The sequence below is a fragment of the Apium graveolens genome, chromosome 10, assembly GCF_009905375.1.
Source record: "Apium graveolens cultivar Ventura chromosome 10, ASM990537v1, whole genome shotgun sequence".
In the NCBI taxonomy this organism is placed as follows: Eukaryota; Viridiplantae; Streptophyta; class Magnoliopsida; order Apiales; family Apiaceae; genus Apium; species Apium graveolens.
In genome coordinates this window covers 203821775-203840926 of record NC_133656.1, presented here as the reverse complement: position 1 = coordinate 203840926, position 19152 = coordinate 203821775, and the positions used below count along the sequence as shown (strand labels likewise).

General features: G+C 34.2%; 1 protein-coding gene and 1 pseudogene across 1 annotated transcript; both read left to right on the top strand.

Moving 5' to 3' along the window:
- Positions 1 to 2159: 2159 nt before the first annotated feature.
- On the top strand, positions 2160 to 4477 carry LOC141691685 (uncharacterized). Its single transcript, XM_074496447.1, has 4 exons — positions 2160 to 2171; positions 2590 to 2670; positions 2789 to 3823; positions 4070 to 4477. The coding sequence occupies exons 1-4, from the start codon at positions 2160 to 2162 to the stop codon at positions 4475 to 4477; spliced, it is 1536 nt and encodes a 511-aa protein (XP_074352548.1).
- Positions 4478 to 5574: 1097 nt separating this feature from the next.
- Positions 5575 to 9438, top strand: LOC141691683 (beta-D-glucosyl crocetin beta-1,6-glucosyltransferase-like; annotated as a pseudogene).
- The last annotated feature ends 9714 nt before the right edge of the window (positions 9439 to 19152 follow it).

Here is a 19152-nt window from a genome sequence, read left to right as displayed (position 1 = left end):
TCTTGCACACAACTAATAATCTCTTCTATCTCCGTTTGATCAGCAGTAAACAGATTCTGAAAATAATTCGAGATTAACTCCTGTAAACCGTTCTCCCAGTCCACCCACTCACCCCCAGAATCTTTCAGCTTATGAATTGAATTCGTACGCTGTCGAGTTGTAGCTGCAGCATGGAAAAATTTAGTATTTTTATCCCCCGATTGGAGCCACAGTTGCTTCGAGCGCTGTCTTCAAAAAATCTCTCTTTGATCCAGAACTAGAAAAAGCTGCTTTTTTACTTGATTATACCTCATCAAAGACTGATTATCTCTTCTATTTCTAAGCTGCTTAAGTTCCACTTTACATTGCTTGATTCGTTTGCTGAAACTGCCAGTTACTTCTTTACCCCAGACTTCTAATCTTTCACCACATTGTTGAATCTTCTGCATGATATCCATATTAACTCTATCTTCCCAATTATCCTTTACTATCTGGTAGCACATCGGCTCGGTTAACCAGGTGTTTTCAAACCGGAATCTTCGCCTTCTATTCTCCGTGCTTCTTCTCTTAGGTTCCAAAAAAATTGCAACGTGATCTGATGGCGAACCTTCCAAACTATAAAGCTTAGCAAGAGGGAAAAAATCCAACCATGTATTACTAGTTAACACTCTGTCCAGCCTCGTCTCAATCCAATTCTCTGTGCCCCTTCCTCTCTCCCAAGTATACTGATAACCAACAATGTCCATATCAATCAGCCCTATTCCTGCAATTGTTTCATTAAACCCATCCACTAACCAAGTAGGATAACTGGCACCCCCTCTAGTATCCCCTTGTGAGGTTACGTTATTCATATCCCCAATCACGCACCACGGCAGATTAGAATCTCTTGCCAAATTACGAAGTAGATCCCACGTTCTTCTTCGTTGATTCCTAATTGGCTCTCCATAAAACCCTGTAAGATGCCAAGGATCTATACCAGCAACTCTAACTTCAATATCTATATGATTCTGAGAATAGCTTCTAAGACTGACCTGATCAACATCTCTCCACAATAACGCCAAGCCCCCGCTCCTACCTTGAGCATCTACTACAAAGACACCCTCATAACCCAGTTTAGAACACACCCAATCCATCCTCTCTTTTCGACAAAGCGTTTCACAAAGAAAAATAAAGTTAGGCTTTATTTGACGAATAACGTCTGAAAGGAACTGAATCTTCCAAGGAAGCCCAACACCTTGGCAGTTCCAGCTAACCGTACTCATAATCCTAGGCGGGCCTGCATAGCAGCACCCGCCTCTACCGAGTTTTTTGGATTTGTGATTACATTTCCTTCAAAGTCCATCATATTTTCGTCTTCTGGGCTATGTCCTTCAATAAGCCCAACATCATTATTAGCCTTTTAAGTTTTAATTGATTGCATTTGCACCCCAGTATAAACCCTTAAACCACAAGCACACAAAAAAACACAACACAGAGAGAGTATCATAATATTATTATAATATTATTACAGTGAGCCTGATGTAAAAGGTTTTCATGAATGTAAGAGGCAAAATATTTTTGATTAAGTTTTTCGGGATATTTGATTTTACAACAGACTATAAGATATGTAAGAGTATAGGGATATATCAATTGTCAAATAAAATAACAATTATTTCAATATCAAAATAGTTAAATCAAGAAATTATTATTTCATATTAAAAATTGTCAAATAATTGTTAATATTGAAGTGAGATAAGAAGGACGAGTATATTTTATCTAAGGTATGATTAGTCTAATTTTTAGTATAGCTTTGGTCCCCCTTAATTTCTGATTGATTAGTATGAGATATTATAAAAAAGGATAGCTATGTTAACAAAGCTAATTTAACCCGGGTAAAATAAGTACCCTTTAAGTTTTAATTGATTGCAGAAAGTATTTTCAAAACCTGGTAGTTCATGTTATTTTCTAAAAATCAGGCTATCTTTAATTTTTATTAAAACACATTGCCTTAAAAGAAACACATTGCCTAATTCCCTGTCTTATTATGATGAAGTTTCAATTTTAAAAAGAGACAATTCCTTTTATATAAGCTATATCAACCACACGCACAATTCACACACACAAAAACACAGATAGTATACCACAGTGTCAGACGTTTTCATGAATACAAGAAGCAACAACTTAACTGTGTTGATGTTTCCATGGCTTGCCCGGTTAGAAGTCAAACTCTCCATAAACATAATAAATGAAATACAAGTGTGAATAAGATGAGAGACACATAGAGCTTTCTGGAAATATGGTAGGCAGGAAAATCCAAAGCACATACATCCATACACGGTGTGGAGAAAATTGTGGAGTAAATAAAGGTAGGCTACATATGTTCTCAATACACGGTTTAGTTGTTATAATAAATATGATGCTGTAAGCAATGATGTAACCTTATGTTTGTTCAAGCCTATAAAAAGGCTGCAAATAGGTATTGTAATATGTACAAAAAGAAAAGAAAAAGAAGAGTTGTAGTTGAGAAAAAAACCCAGAGCCGAAGCTCTTTGTTAAAGAAAAAGGCAGGAGCCTTGTGTTTGTGTCAAGAGTATATACGCTGTAGCTTATTATTGTTATTAATATATACAGGTGTGTGTTTGTGTTATACAAAGCTTTTATATATTTGTTCAAGGCCCATCTACGCTTCCAACAAGTGGTATCAGAGCTAAGGTTCTGTTCATGAAAAATAGCGACGATGGTGCAACCACAAATCCCAAAATTGACGGCAACAAATTACGGGAACTGGAGTATCCAAATGAAGGTTTTACTCGGTTCATACGATAATTAGGATATTGTTGAAAGTGGTTATGACGAGCCCGTAGATGCTACCACTGAAGCGGCCCTTTCAAATGCGGAGAAGATGATTTTGAAAGAGACCCGGAAAAAAGATAAAAAGGCGTTATATACAATTATTCAAGGAGTTGACGAATCAACCTTTGAAAAAATTTCAAATGCAATAACGGCGAAAGAAGCGTGGGAGATTCTGCAAAAATCATTCCAAGGAGTCGAAAAAGTCAAAAAGGTGCGGCTCCAGGTGTTACGCGGGGAATTTGAAAATTTAAAGATGAAGAATTCTGAAAATATTGGTGAATTTGTTACGCGCTTGAAAGCCGTGACAAACGAGATGAAAAGAAATGGTGAAAGTCTCGATGATGTTCGGGTGATGGAAAAATTACTCCGTTCGTTGAAGAGGAAATTTGATTACGTTGTTACTTCTATCGAGGAATCAAAGGACTTGTCCACAATTTCTATTGATGAGCTCGTAGGTTCACTTCAAGCTCATGAGCAGCGGATGAACCAGTATGATGATGCAAGCCATTTGGAAAAGGCGTTGCAAAGTAAGGTGTCTATTGGTGACAGTTCTGGCAGTAGCAGTTCTGCACGTGGAAGAGGTGTCTTTAAAGATGGCTACCGTGGTGGACGAGGACGAGGAAGACAGTCCTTCAATAGAGGCCAGAATTCTGAAGGGTATCAGCCATCTGGTCGTGGTCAAAATTTCAGAGGCCGAGGACGAGGCGGATATCAACAACGAGGTGATAAGTCTCAATATCAGTGCTATAACTGTAATAAATTTGGTCACTTCAGTTATGAGTGTAGAGCACCAAAGGTGGAAGAAAGAAGTCATTTTGCAGCAGCAAAAGAAGACAAAGATGTTGGCACTACTATGTTCCTCACTTACAAAGGAGATGAGGAAAGCAAGAAAAATGTTTGGTATCTTGACTCAGGGGCCAGTAATCACATGACTGGTCACAAGGAATTATTCACAGAGATAGACGACACCATCAGCGGAGAAGTTACTTTTGGTGACTCGTCAAAGATTTCGGTGAAAGGAAAAGGTACTGTCACGATCATGTCAAAGAAAGGTGAAAAGAAATATATAAATGATGTTTATTATATTCCTGCATTGAAAAATAATATTATCAGTCTTGGCCAACTTGTGGAGAAAGGATATAATATACAGATGCAGGACAATTCCCTCATTATCAGAAATCAAGCTCGGGAATTGATTGCAAATGTGGAGATGTCAAAAAATCATTTGTTTACGCTTGATATGCAAACGAATGTGCAGAAGTGCTTAAAGTCGGTCATTAAAAATGACTCGTGGTTGTGGTATTTGAGATATGGTCATCTTGGATTTTCTGACCTGAAATTATTGTCAAAGACAAAGATGGTGGACGGCTTGCCAGAAATCAATAAACCAGAAAATTTGTGTGAAGCATGTGTAAAGGGGAAGCAACATCGACAAAATTTTCCCATTGGAAAATCATGGAGAGCCAGGAGGCCATTGGAGATTGTTCACACAGATATTGCTGGTCCATTTGATATCTCATCGCTTGGAGGTAATATATATTACCTAACATTTATCGATGATTTTAGCAGGAAAAGTTGGGTGTATATCATCAAAGAAAAGTCAGATGCTCTTGATAAATTCAAGGAGTTCAAAGCACTGGCAGAAAAGCAAAGTGGTCATATTTAAAGACACTCAGATCAGACAAAGGCGACGAGTATACTTCAAACTTGTTCAGAAGCTTCTGTAGAGCACATGACATCAATCATCAGTTGACAACGGCATATACTCCTCAACAGAATGGTGTTGCAGAAAGGAAGAATCGCACAATTCTTGACATGGCAAAGAGTATGGTGAAAGCAAAGCACTTGCCAAGAATTTTTTGGGCTGAAACTGTTCTATGTGCAGTTTATTTGTTAAATCGCTGTCCAACAAAAAGTGTCAGAAACAACACTCCAAATGAAGCATGGAGTGGTAGCAAACCAACAGTTGGACATCTCAGAATTTTTGGGTGTATTGCATATGCTCATGTTCCCGATCAGAAAAGAAAGAAGCTGGATGATAAAGGCGAGAAGTGCATTTTTACCGGATATGATAAAAGGAGCAAAGCGTACAGACTCTATAATCCCCTGGCGAAGAAATTAATCATTTCTCGAGATGTTGAGTTCAATGAATCAGATTACTGAAAATGGAGCGATGAAGAAATAAAAGTTGCTGGTTTATTTTTTCAGGATGATGATGATGATGCTGATGAATCCAACATTGAAGATGGTGGAGATGATGATCCAACTCCTCCACAAAGTCCGAATCAACAAACTCCTGCATCGACACCATCAACGGGAGGAAGCAGCAGTTTAGGGGGAGCACCGAGAAAAATGCGAAGTCTGGATGACATTTATGAAGCAACAAGTCCGGTACAAACTACCTTTGATTATTCATTGTTCTGTTTAATGGTTGAATGTGATCCAGTTACATTTGAGGAAGTTTCTGAAGAAAACAAATGGAACAAAGCCATGGATGAAGAAATTGGTGCTATCAAGAAAAATGATACTTGGGATCTCACAGATCTTCCAGAAGGACACAAAGCAATTGGTGTCAAATGGGTCTACAAGACAAAGACCAATCAGGATGGTGAAGTTGAAAAGCACAAGGCAAGGCTAGTGGCTAAAGGCTACAAGCAAAGATATGGCATTGACTAGGATGAGGTATTTGCTCTAGTTGTAAGAGTTGATACCATTAGACTTCTTACAACAATTGCAGCTCAGAATCAGTGGAAGATTTATCAGATGGATGTCAAGTCAGCATTCTTGAATGGTTATCTTGAAGAAGAAGTCTACATCGAGCAACCACCGGGATATGTTCAGAAAGGCAAGGAAGGTAAAGTCTATCGACTAAAGAAAGTACTGTATGGGTTGAAGCAAGCTCCACGAGCATGGAACACAAGGGTTGATGAATATTTTCAGAAGAATGGTTTTGTGAAAAGTCCGTACGAGCATGCACTTTACACAAAAACAAACTCAGGGGGAGATATTATGATCGTTTGCTTGTACGTGGATGACATGATCTTTACCGGAAATAATCCTGGTATGTTCAATGATTTTAAGAAAGTTATGACTAATGAATTTGAGATGACAGATATTGGTCAAATGTCGTACTTTCTTGGAGTTGAAGTAAAGCAAAGAAAAGATGGGATCTTTATGTCACTGAAAAAATATGCAGAGCAGATTTTAAAGAAATTCAGAATGGAGGAATGCAAGCCGGTGAGCACGCCAGCAGAAGGAAGCATAAAGCTGAGAATTAATTCAACAAGGGAGTCGGTAAATCCGACATTGTTCAAAAGTTTAGTTGGAAGTCTGATGTACCTAACTTTCACTCGTCCAGATATCATGTATGCAGTTGGACTGGTTAGTAGGTACATGGAAAAGCCGAAGCAAGATCACTTCATAGTAGCTAAAAGAATTTTGAGATACATTAAAGGTACTCTTGATCATGGTTTATTTTACACGCATTCTCAAGATTCTAAATTAGTTGGATACTCAGACAGTGACTACAGTGGAGATTTGGATGACGGGAAAAGCACTTCTGGATATGCTTTTCATATTGGTTCAGGGATATTTTCATGGTCATCAAAGAAGCAACAAACAGTTGCTCTCTCAACATGTGAGGCGGAGTACATGGCAGCAGCAGCGTGCGCATGTCAAGTTATGTGGCTAGGCTAGATATTGGGCGAGTTAAATCTTGCAAATGAAGGTCCGATCAGAATTTATGTGGATTATAAATCTGCAATTTCTCTTACGAAAAATCCATTGTCACACAGTCGAAGCAAACACATAAATATTAAATATCATTTTATTCGAGAACAAGTGAACGATAAAATCGTGGAGCTGATGCACTGCAAGACCGAAGAAAATTTAGCAGATATTTTTACGAAGCCATTGAAGCCAGAGACATTTCAGAAAATGAAAAAGAAGCTTGGAATGGAAAGTCGAGTTTGAGGGGGAGTGTTACAAGTCAAACTCTCCATAAACATAATAAATAAAATACAAGTGTGAATAAGATGAGAGACACATACAGCTTCCTGAAAATATGGTAGGCAGGAAAATCCAAAGCACATGCATCCATACACGGTGTGGAGAAAATTGTGGAGCAAATAAAGGTAGGCTGCATATGTTCTGAATACACGGTTTAGTTGTTATAATAAATATGATGCTGTAAGTAATGATGTAACCTTATGTTTGTTCAAGCCTATAAAAAGGCTGTAAATAGGTATTGTAATATGTACAAAAAGAAAAGAAAAAGAAGAGTTGTAGTTGAGAAAAAAAATCAGAGCCGAAGCTCTTTGTTAAAGAAAAAGGCAGGAGCTGTCAAGAGTATATAAGCTGTAGCTTATTATTGTTATTAATATATACAGGTGTGTGTTTGTGTTATACAAAGCTTTTATATATTTGTTAAAGGCCCATCTACGCTTCCAACATGCACATGGACACCTATCTCCTTTCTTAGAGCTTGGAAACAAACTAAGCAAGAGAGGCTTTAATGTTCACCTGTGTTCGACTCCTGCAAATCTCGCTTCAGTCGACAAAAGAATGTGGGAGATTCTTTAATCCAACAAGTAAAACTTGATCTTCCCGAGTTGCCAAATCTTCCTGCTGCTTACCACACTACAAACGGCCTCCCTCCCCATCTCATGGCCACTCTCAAAGCTGCTTATGACATGGCTAAACCTGATTTTTCTAAAATTTTACGTTGGATAAAGCCAGATTTGGTTATCTATGATTTTCTCAGGCCTTGGCCAGCAGAGGCTGCTTCGGATCTAGGTATCCCTGCTGTGATATTCGTAGCAACGAGTGCCACCATGACTTCTTACATGCTGCATGTTTTCAAGTACAAAGGGACTGAAAAATATCCTTTCCCGAAAATTTTCTATCGGGATTATGAGAATGCTCAAGTAAGTGAATCAGGAGGAGACTGTGCTGAACTTCGTAAAGCTATTGAAAGCCTTGAGATATCTGATGATGTGATTTTAATCAAAGGTATCAAAGAGATGGAAGAAAAATTTAGTGGTTATCTATCTAAATTGTCGAAGAAAAAAATAGTATATGTTGGTCCGCTTGTCCAAGATCCTATCAGTAATGGTGAGGTTTGTGAGACCCTGCAATGGCTAAACAAGAAGAAACGAGGCTCAACTATATTTGTTTCTTTCGGTGGCTGAGTACTTTTTGTCGGATGAAGATTTTAGTGAAATTGCTTATGCTCTAATGTCGAGTAATGTTAATTTCATATGGGTTGTTAAATTTCCAGTTGGACAGGAAGTTAATGTTATAGATAAACTTCCATCAGGGTTTCATGAGAAAGTTGGCGAGAAAGGGATGATTGTTAAGGGATGGGCACCGCAGGCTAAGATCTTGAGTCACCCAAGCATCGGAGGTTTTGTCAGTCACTGCGGCTGGAACTTTGTGAAAGAAAGCATGTATTTTGGTGCTCCTATTATTGCTGCGCCCATGTACATGTACATGTACATGTTTAGATAATTGATTAATGAAACTTGTAATTGTCATTTGCATTGCTTTCTGCTGACCATAGAATACCAGATTCCCTGCTCCATCATGTTATGTCTCTGAGCTCCATTTTTTGTTTTAACTTCTTTTCCCTTCTTCAGTTATTCTCATCAGCACTCTTCCCCAATTTCCAATTGCAGTACTGGATTTTAATCTTCCATCTAGGGCTTGCGATGTCAATGTAACATCCGATAAAAGAAAATTATATTCTTTTTATGAGGAAAGTACGATCTTTGACTCATAAGGAGAAGCCTTGGAAAATATTTATTCACCTGGACATGTGAGTTTTTCTGTTAATCGATGTGAGAATCTTAGTAAGAGTGATGATTTCAGTAAGCCTGATGAGTGCTTAAAGTTGTCACTTGAGAGGTTCTCAATGAAAGTCAGTGATTCCAAAGAAGAAGCAGATAATAAGTAACTACACAAAAATGGTGGAATTAACAGATCATCAGTTGCAGGTTAACAGCTTTGATGGTGCTTCAAAGGCTGGTAGCTTCTCTCGAATTCGTTGTAGGCAGCCAATGAATCAAGTTGGAAGTACTACAACTGATCAACAGGCTCCACTCCCTTCAGGCAATGCAAAAAAACCTATTATTGACAAAATAGAATCACCAGGTCGTTCAAGTACCATCCAGCCGGCTTTCAAATTTTGTTCAGTAAATAAGAGGAAGCATGAAAGTATCAATACTGCATTAACTGAGACCCCTCTTCTTAGAGGGGGGTTTGTCTTTTTTCACTGAGAGAAAATCAATGCTCAAATTTGCACTTTCTTATCAAAATCTCTGGCAAAATCTCATGAAAATGAGGGCGTCGATGTGGTCAAGATTACTTACCTGGGATCTTCCAAGAAATGTCAAGCAGATAGAGCGTGTAATGAAACAGATGAACAGATGATATATCTTCTGATGTCACCGTGAAAAGCAGAGTATATAGACAGGTGAGCTGTAAACATGTTACGCTCAGGGAGCATAATTTTTTATTAGTACTTGGTAGAATGGAACGAAATCCATTTATAGCAAAAGACAGAAAAACCTTACATATACTGCACAACTACTATGATATCAAATTTTCAAGTCATTTGCTGTCAAATAGGAGTATTCCCTGTACTCCCTAGTTACTGGATTTATATTGTGTTTTTAATTTTAACCTATATCCAGGAGTTGATGATTCAAGAGCAAAAGCTGTCTTCAGCTGATTCAGTATTACCCGTAACAACTACCAATAACATCAGTTATGATTCTAGTGATACACTAGCTATGCCTATGCAAGTGCAGTCTTCTGGTTTAGCTGTAGATGCTCCAGAAAGAAGAGGCTTTAGCAGCCTCTACCAATGAGCTAGAAAGGCATTTTAACAACAAAGACTTTGGTCGAATGAAGGTAGTTTTCTAATTATGCAGTAACATATTATTAGGCGAAGTTGCAATTACAAAAATGAAGTTCAGCAGAGTAAAATAACGGTAATATGTGTACATCTTACTTCTGCATTTTTGCACAATTGTTTCCTTAAAATGAGTTCTCTCTCTCTCACAACGAGAGTCGGCCGCCCATCTTCCTTTAACCCTAATTCATGATACCTTCTTCTTCACCATTTTTACCCATCTTTATCTCTATCTCCATCATCTCTCTTCATCCATACAACATTTTTTCCATTTGTTTTTAACTTTCTTTCAATAAATATCGGATTTTGTTCAAAAATTCGGTTCTTTTTCGTTTCGTTTAATTGATTTGTTATTTATGTGTTTGATTGTCTCGCTTTGTGCGATGAGTCTCGCTTTATGCGATGTGTTGAAAATGGATTTCACGGTGTATTGAGAGATCTGGATATCTCGCGTCAACAACACTTTCGACAGGTTTATAGCTGGTGTCCGGCAGGTAGATAGCTGAGGTGCTTTTGGAACGGTAGTGAAAATCGCATCTGCTCACCTCTCACAAAATATTTTTGTTCATAACATGATGACCCTCTCAGTTTTTACAACCGAGTCCTCTGAACATTGTACTATCCATGGAATTAATGTGAGGGTCAATTGTGAAACTACTGTTTCGGTGGAGATGCAGGTTGGATCGCTCGAGAAACCATTATCTTCATTTTTAATTTTCAGAATATTTTTATTCAGTCAGTTAAGCAATCCGGAAACAAAGAAACTAATTATTTAGTTCGTCTATTTGTTTTTGAACCTGGTTGCATGATTAATTGGGGGTTTGTCCCGATTGATTTTTTTTCATGTTATTAATGAAATCTGCTATAAATTTGGCAAAAAAAAATGAGAGTCTGCCAAATAGTAAAAGCAAACTTGTGTACAAAAGATTCATAAGAGTGTGCTATTGAAGAGTATCTACTATAATTAAGAATTTACTTTTAATTTCTTATAGAAATGGTGTTTAATTGTAAATTAAGAACATCGGATTTGGTTCTCATGAACCAAATTTTTTTATTAGATTAAATTTATTGAAATTTGAATAAGTATCTATATGATAAAATTTATTTAATAAGTTTAAATTTGTAAAATTATTTTGATACATTTTTTATTGCAGTTTGATACATACTAATATTTTTTGCAAATTTATGAGTTAACCCTCCTATATTTGTTATAATTTTGGATCGCCATGAACTCAAGTATACGATTATATATTTTGGGTTCATCGTATATTGATTCAAGAATATTTGTGTAATTGATTCAAAAATTATAGATTATTGAAGATCAAAATTTTAACTTATTTTTCTCAAATATATTACAATCAATGTTCTTTTATAAATTTGCATATTTTATTTAATTATGTAATTAAAAAAATAATAATCTTTGAATTGACTATAATATATATATATATATATATATATATATATGCACACATATTACTTTTAATATCAATATATTATTGAAAAATAACATACATGATATTTTTAAAAATGTCCCCGAATTGTTCACATATTTAGTATTTCATTTAGTATATGACTGATATAACTTTATGTTCCAGTTTAATATCTTATAAATTCTTGTTATGCACACACATTGTTTTTATTTTAATTAAATTATTTTTTATATTTTTAAATTTACAAAAAGAGTGTAGAATATTAAACCGATGAAAATATATTTTGCATTTGCCAAATCTTATTTTTTAAAATATCAACATAGTTATTAACATCCTGCACAGTTATATATACCAAAGTTAATAAAAGAAGACATGTCATTTTAGCTAATGTAACTATATTAATAAGAAATATACATGACGAATAGATTGGATTTTAATATTATATTTAATGTATAAATCATTAACATTGAAATTTATTACAAACTATCGGGTGACTCTAATTATATATGTTTTGAGAATACGATACATGTAGTATGTATGTTTTATAAATGATCAAAATCTGGTAAAAAGTTAATTCAAATAAATCAAGAACCCTAATTCTTGAGTTATTATATCTTGTTTGTTTTGGATCTCATATTATTTTAATAAAATGAATCGTGCCTGAACTTGGTTTACATTCAGATTCGATCAAAGAGCGTTCCAGAGACCCAGAATTGTATACGTAGTTGCATGTCGATTATGGAACCTTAAGTCCGTATTAAATTTTAATTTTTACCGGACAATAACTTTTCTGTCATATAATTTAATATAGGGCTTTTTTCATAAATAACCAAGTTTAAAAGAATTTTTGCAAAAATACTGTCACTTTTAAAACAAATTGCAAAAATACTATGTTCCAAAAAATATTTGCAAAAATACGGTGGTTGCATATGCAACAATATCTGCAACTGCTAGCAACCATATATGCAACTTTGAAAAAATCTTTTGAAAATTATATTTATTTACATAATAAGTTGCAACTGGTTGCAAGGCAGAAAAAATAAACACCCCCGCGGGGCCAAACATTGCAACCTAAAAAATAACTAAAACAACAAACTAGAAACCACAATATCCAAAAATTTGCCACCAACCTTCTCCATTACAAAGTGTACACTATCCACTATGGCCACTTCCTAGAACAATTTAAGTTACCTGATATGTTGTAAAACTTTTTTATATTGTCCCCGCAGGGGCAGTTGCAGGGGCAGTTGCATCTAGATATAATTGGATGCAACCATATTTAACTGAATGCAATCAAAATTAATAATACGGTTTGTAACTTTTGTAACCATATTTCAACCAAAAGCAATCACTATTGAATCTTACATGAGTGGTTGCATAACAGGTTGCAGTGCCCCTACATGGTCAGCAACCACAGATGCAACCAAAGCAACCTGCAACTTAAAATACCCACCTCCATAGCTGCCACCACTACTACCACATTCATGACACCCACCTTCATACCCATCGCCACTACCACCATATCCACATGTTACAAATTCCCTACGGGGCCAGCAACCACAAATACAACCAAAGCAATTTCAAATTTAAAATATTATAATTACTAATTAGATATATAGTTTTACTAAATTATACATATTTAATTCATAAAGTATATTTTAATTATAGTTTGAGCTCGTGAATCTCCTCCTCCTCTCAGTCTCTCTCCTCCACAGCCGCCTTACCTCTGACCGTCCCACTAACCCTCTCCTCCAATCAAACGGCATCGTCGCCGACGACGCCGATCCCGACGACCTCAAAACCGTCGCCGGATCTGATGATTGCATCGACGAGCTCGATGACGTCGAATTCGATCCATCAAAGATCCAACGAGGAGGACGAGATTCACCGCATAGTTGAATTAGAAAATGAGAGTAATAAGGTTTCGAAAGCTTGGGATTTAGTGAGTGGCTATTACTTTGATCATGTTAGTAATGTGATTCATCGCGGTTTCGAGAAGAAATCGATTAATTTGTGGGAGGATTATGTTAATTTTGATGTGAATTTAGGGTCAGGGTTTGTGGTGGAGGAAGATGAGGTGAGGAAGGATGAAGATGATAAAAAGGAGATGGTATTTTTATAATTTAATTGTTTGTATGTTTAAAAGAATAGTAAATTTGCAAGATTTTAAGTAAGGTAGTAGAGTTGCAAATAAATATCCCAAAGTTGGTATATTTGGCAAATTCCCTTTGATATATTTATTTAATAGTTATCTATCATAAACTATGTAATCTGTGTTTTTTAATATTTGATTGTCAAAGGTTTTGTGGAGATTTCTACTGCTATTGTTGGCCGGTAATATTCAACTCAGATTTGATGCATAATAGATTATTGGGTTAGGATAAGAAACTATATAATATTTGCTCGAATTTGGTTTATATCCGACTTGTAATATCCGAGACTGCATTATATTCGAATAAAACTATATTAAATTCAAATTTGGACACTAAAAATTATAATGATATCAAATTTGAGCACTCTTCGGATAATTCGCCCAACCCCAAAATAGCTATAATGCCCGCTTCACTCTTACTCTCAATAATTTTCTTAATTTAGAAATTTATAACTTATAAAATAATATTACACACTACATGATGTTGTTAATATTAGATTGGAATTTTAATATTATATTTTATGTATCAATCATTAACGTTGAAATTTGTTGCAAACTATTCGGTGGCTCTAATTATATATGTTTTGAGAATACTATACATGTCTCATGTCCGTTTTATAAATGATCAAAATGTGGTGAAAAGTTAATACAAATAAAAATAAGAACCCTAATTTGTAAGTTACTAAATCCCATTTGTTTTGGGTCTCATATTATTTTAATAAAATGAATCATGCCCGAACTTGGTTTACGAAGATTCGATCAAATACTGTTGTAGAAACTAAGAATTTTATACTTAATTGTCATGTCGATTATGGACCTTAAATCTGAATTAAATTTTAATTGGTACCAAACCATAACTTTTGTGTCATATATTTTAATATATTTATTTGATAGATTTATCATAAATTATGTAATTTGCACTTTTTAATATTTTGTTGTCAAAGGTTTGTGCAGATTTCTACTGCTATTGCTGGCTTATAATATTCGACTCGAATTCGATGCATCATAGGCTATAGGGTTAGAATAAGAAAATATATAATACTTGCTCGAATTTAATTTATATCTGATTTGTAATACTCGAGACTGCATTATATTCGAATAGAAATCTATTAAGTTCAAATTTGGACACTAAAAATTATAATATTCTCAAATTTGAGTACTCTTCGGATAATTCTTCAACCCCAAAATAACTATAATGTCGGTTTCGCTCTTACTCTCAGACGAGAAATAGTAGATAAGCTATATAGTGTTGCTAGCTATCTTATATCGTTCGTACCCCAACTAACATAAATTGATTAATCCAGATAAAATATATAATAATAATATTATTATAAGAATAATATATTTAACATTTATTTAATCAAATAAATTTAAGGGTCAATTTTTTTATAAAAGATGAATAAATCTATAATTTTGTGTAACGATGACAACTATTAAAATAAAATTATATAAAAATATAATCAACACTTTATTAACTTGTAAGTTAAAATAATATACAAAAATAAAATAAGAAAAGAGAATATGTCTTATCTAATAAGAATTTTAATTTAATATAAAAATTCTTGTAGTATAATGGTTATAACATCACCTATCTAACATGTTAATAGGGTTCGAATCTTAGCATTAACAAATATTTATCTTATTTGTTTTAATTTAGCACAAATTATTTAGACGTGTCATTTTTGTGAATTTTCAATATATAAGGGCAAAATCGTAACTACACACCCATTTTATTGGCTCAATTTGCCCATATTCCTCCTTTAATATATCAGAAGGAGATATTAAAATAACGATTGTATAAACAAATGCTCCAAATGCAAATCTCACACCAATAGTTTCAAATATGATGTTATGGTGGACATGAAATAACCAATAATTATATTATGTATTATTATTATTATATAAAAGTTTAGAGTATATCGCCCCTCATTTAAGATGAATAATAATTTAAATAAATTATAAAATATGTTCAAAACCAAATATATAAATCACATCCATGATTATTGAAAATAATAAAGAAAGTAGGAGGTAAACTAGTAACCGACTAAGTTATAATACCTTATTGAACAACAAATCATTTCGTACTTAAAAAGATATCATAAGAATAATCGTAGATTCATGTTGATCCAAAAATATTTATATGTGTGTAAATAGTTAAAAAATTTCCAAGATCTTCTACCAAATTTAAGTAGATAACATATGGCAAATTACAGTTTTTTTGTGGACCACATACACATTCCTTGTTATTTTTAAAAATGTCAACCAGCAATAAAATCTTACTATTGTCACAACTGTAAAATGTGTAAAGTAGATATGAGAATAATAAATAGCAAGGCCCATAGATACAAGGATAATAAATAATAGGGGCATCTTATATATATATATTATAATAGATACGAGGATATGATAAATAACGGGACCAACTTATAAATTTGAATAATTATTAGGAGACACCTTGATTTTAAAATCAAAAACCCAAAATTAAAATTCTAGTTTCACTTTGCAGATATGGCGAAGCGAACACGCATTGGCTCAACTTCAACTTTGGTGGACACCAATGTTACTAACTACGTCATCTCGCCAGCAAATGGAGGTGTTGTCTTTTGTGTGGAGCCTCTGGTTAATTGTGAAAGTGATAGAATGGGAGCATTTCTCGAGGAATGCTTTTATTGCAAAAAAAAACTTTTGTTTAAAATGCCTGTGTTTATGTATAGGTAAAATGCTATTTTTTTTTTCTGATCCTATATTTTATATTCGTAACTGAAAGTTGCTATTGTGTTTGATTAAAATATAATTTGTGATTGATTTAATGTATCTAAAATGTGAGTATTTGTTGAACGGTGTATAGTTATAATCATGATTTATATATGTTGTTTCATTTTGGATTCCGTTTGATGACGGTTACTGAAATAATTTGTCGTTCTTTGGTTAGTAATTATTACGAAAATGATTCAAATATTGTTTAATTTTTTATTTGTTTAATGTCAATTATTGAAATCGTACTAGTTTATTACTTTTTACTTGATATTGTCAGTTATGATGATGAATTGAATGTCATGTAATATTTATATGTTTGATTTTGGTTATTAAAATCCTATTTTGCCGTTTTTTGGTTAGTAATTACTTAATTTGGAGCCAATCAATCCTAAAGGTTTATTTTAGTTATAGTGATGGCATGCTATTTGTTTCAATATAATTTTTAATAATTTATTAAACTCTATAAGTTTGTCATTGGTGAACTGTTATCGTTTTTTTGTTTTGTTAGTTTATCTAGTTTAGTTTCTTTTGATATTTACGTTTGGTTGTGGTTATAATTTATTTAATGCAATGCAGTGATCGTGCGTTTTGCACCCCTGAGTGTCGTGGGTTCCAGATTATGAAGGACGAGCCTATGGTGGACGAGGCAAAGGAGAAGCTTAATGGAAAACGGAAAGCGTTGGATTAGAAGAAAAAATAGTAAAGTTTAAGGATTATTTTGATTTAGAATCATCATAAATATATATTCCGTATCTAAGTTTTAGTATTTTTCTATTATAATGGTGAAACGGTTAAAATTTTCTGATTAGCTTGCATTATAGCAAGGTGCTTTCTAGTCGGATCAAGAATATGTAATAAATGGTTGAATTTAATGGGTTTGGTGCAACTATATTTTTTTCTTTTAGTACAGTTCACATTATTGGTTTTTAAGTTTTTGAATTATGTTTGTTATTAATAGTAGTTTGGATGTTTAGAAACACTAATATATACACAAATCAATTTTTTTCAATATATTGCCAGCTTGTAATACATTCACATCTCGTCTTTAAGATGAGTTTCTGCCTCATCAGGATTCACCAAGTTTAGACTATGACATATTTCCCTGCTGCTTGATGTTATGTCTCTGAGCTCCATTTTTTGTTTTGACTTCTTTCCCTTCCGTTCTTCTCTCATCAGAGCCATTGAGAACTTTGAGGGGCAATTTCTTTACTTTTCCTGATTCGAGTTTTTTCTAGATAAACAGCTCATTCATGTGGTCAAATCATTCCAATTGCGTTCATCATCTAGCTTTGGCTAATGTTTACACGACCGAGACATAGTTATATCAAGTTCCTATTTAAAATTTTAGCGGAGATTAGAATTGCTGGTTGCTGGCCTGCCTGGTTGAGACGGCCCTCCCTGTCGGCCCTCCATAGTCAGATGAATAGCTTTCACGTAACACTCCGTTTCAATCCATTTCTCCTCTAATTCAAATTTCTGCTGCAATACACAAGTGTCTCAGCTTCAAAATATAGACCAAGATGAGGGAGAGGGGTAGTAATCATTCAATGATAAATTCAACGACGGGGTGCTTGGTTCACGGAAATTGGAATCTTTTCTATGTGTTTGTGCTTGCTAAGTAATTAATGTGTAGGAATGCAGACCTCATTCCCATATAACAGATTACTCAACCTTATATAGCCCATGAGATTTCAAATAATTCTCATTTCCATATTAATCAACAATCCAAGAACTTTAAGAACTTTTTAAGATTCAGTGATGCAGTGAGTGATTCCTCACATCTAAGGATTATAAATGGAAATTTATCAACTAAAAGCATGAACTTATCTGACAATCTCAAATATTCAGCAGTGACCTTTGCTGTCGAAGTTCTTCTGCTACAAGATTTAGTGGCTCCACCTTAACGACTTCGGTGGTCTTCCCTTGTCATCAGATTTTGATAGAGTCTTCTTTGGAGACTTTTCAACTAGTGGTTCGGACACAGACACCTAATGATAAAGTTACAAGATTTTTCCATGATAATCGACATAAGTTACAAGATTTTTCCGTGATAATCGACATGGCACATACGTAATATACTCTTCGCTATTATACATTTAAAAATCACATACGATTTCTCAAACTATATTCAGTAACATAAAATGTTTTAAATCAGGATAAAATTTATCAAAAACAAATTGGATGATATAATGGAAACTTGATACTTAAAGAGATAAAATAAGGGTAATAAGAAAGAATATCCGAAAAGCATGAAGCCTAAACCATTAATATCATTCTATATACATGAACCCTTTGCAACATCTCATTCATTACAGATCAGAAAAGCTCTAGTGCGCATTACTTGCATAAATTATTACCAGTAATCAGTAATATACAAACTATGGTGTCCATGATCCATCATTTAGCAAAAAAAACTGTAGTGTCCATCACAAAATATAACGAAGTTACTTTTCTCAACCACAAAAACAAATACACTGATAGTACGTTATTCCTCTGCTTAATTCAAGTGACTTCTCTTCTCTGTTTGAAAATTTATTTTGCAGCAGTAAATAGATCTTCATTCATCAGTATTCTGTATGCTTTTGGTCTGCTATGTGTAATCCGCTTTCTTTGCTAATTATATCCTGCAAAAAGAAAAACCTCTAACAGATGACTGGGTAGATAGTGTTGGCTTTGTAATGTACTTTAAGTGTTAATGTATTTTGAGGAAGAAAAAGAGCGGAAAAGATGATCCTCTTTTCCTATTGTAATTACTTGTCAGTTGTCGGTAGCCATTTCCCCCAGTTTCCACTATGATGCATGATTTTTAATTATATTAACTTATAACTGAGTGTTCAACTATGGATATGAGTTCTACTAAGAGGAAGATGGAAATTTTGAGAAAATTTAAGCTAATTACTGCTGAACAAGTACAAAGCGACAGTGGGAGAGCTGAATGTCTATCTTTTACTTGTCATATGATCCCTGTATTAGTATAGGAGTTGTACATGACTACACCAATCCTTGCTAAGGTTTTGTTTTCTAATTAGCACTCACATCTTCTCATAAGATACTTTGCCACTGTTAAATGTGTGTATTTCTCATGGTTA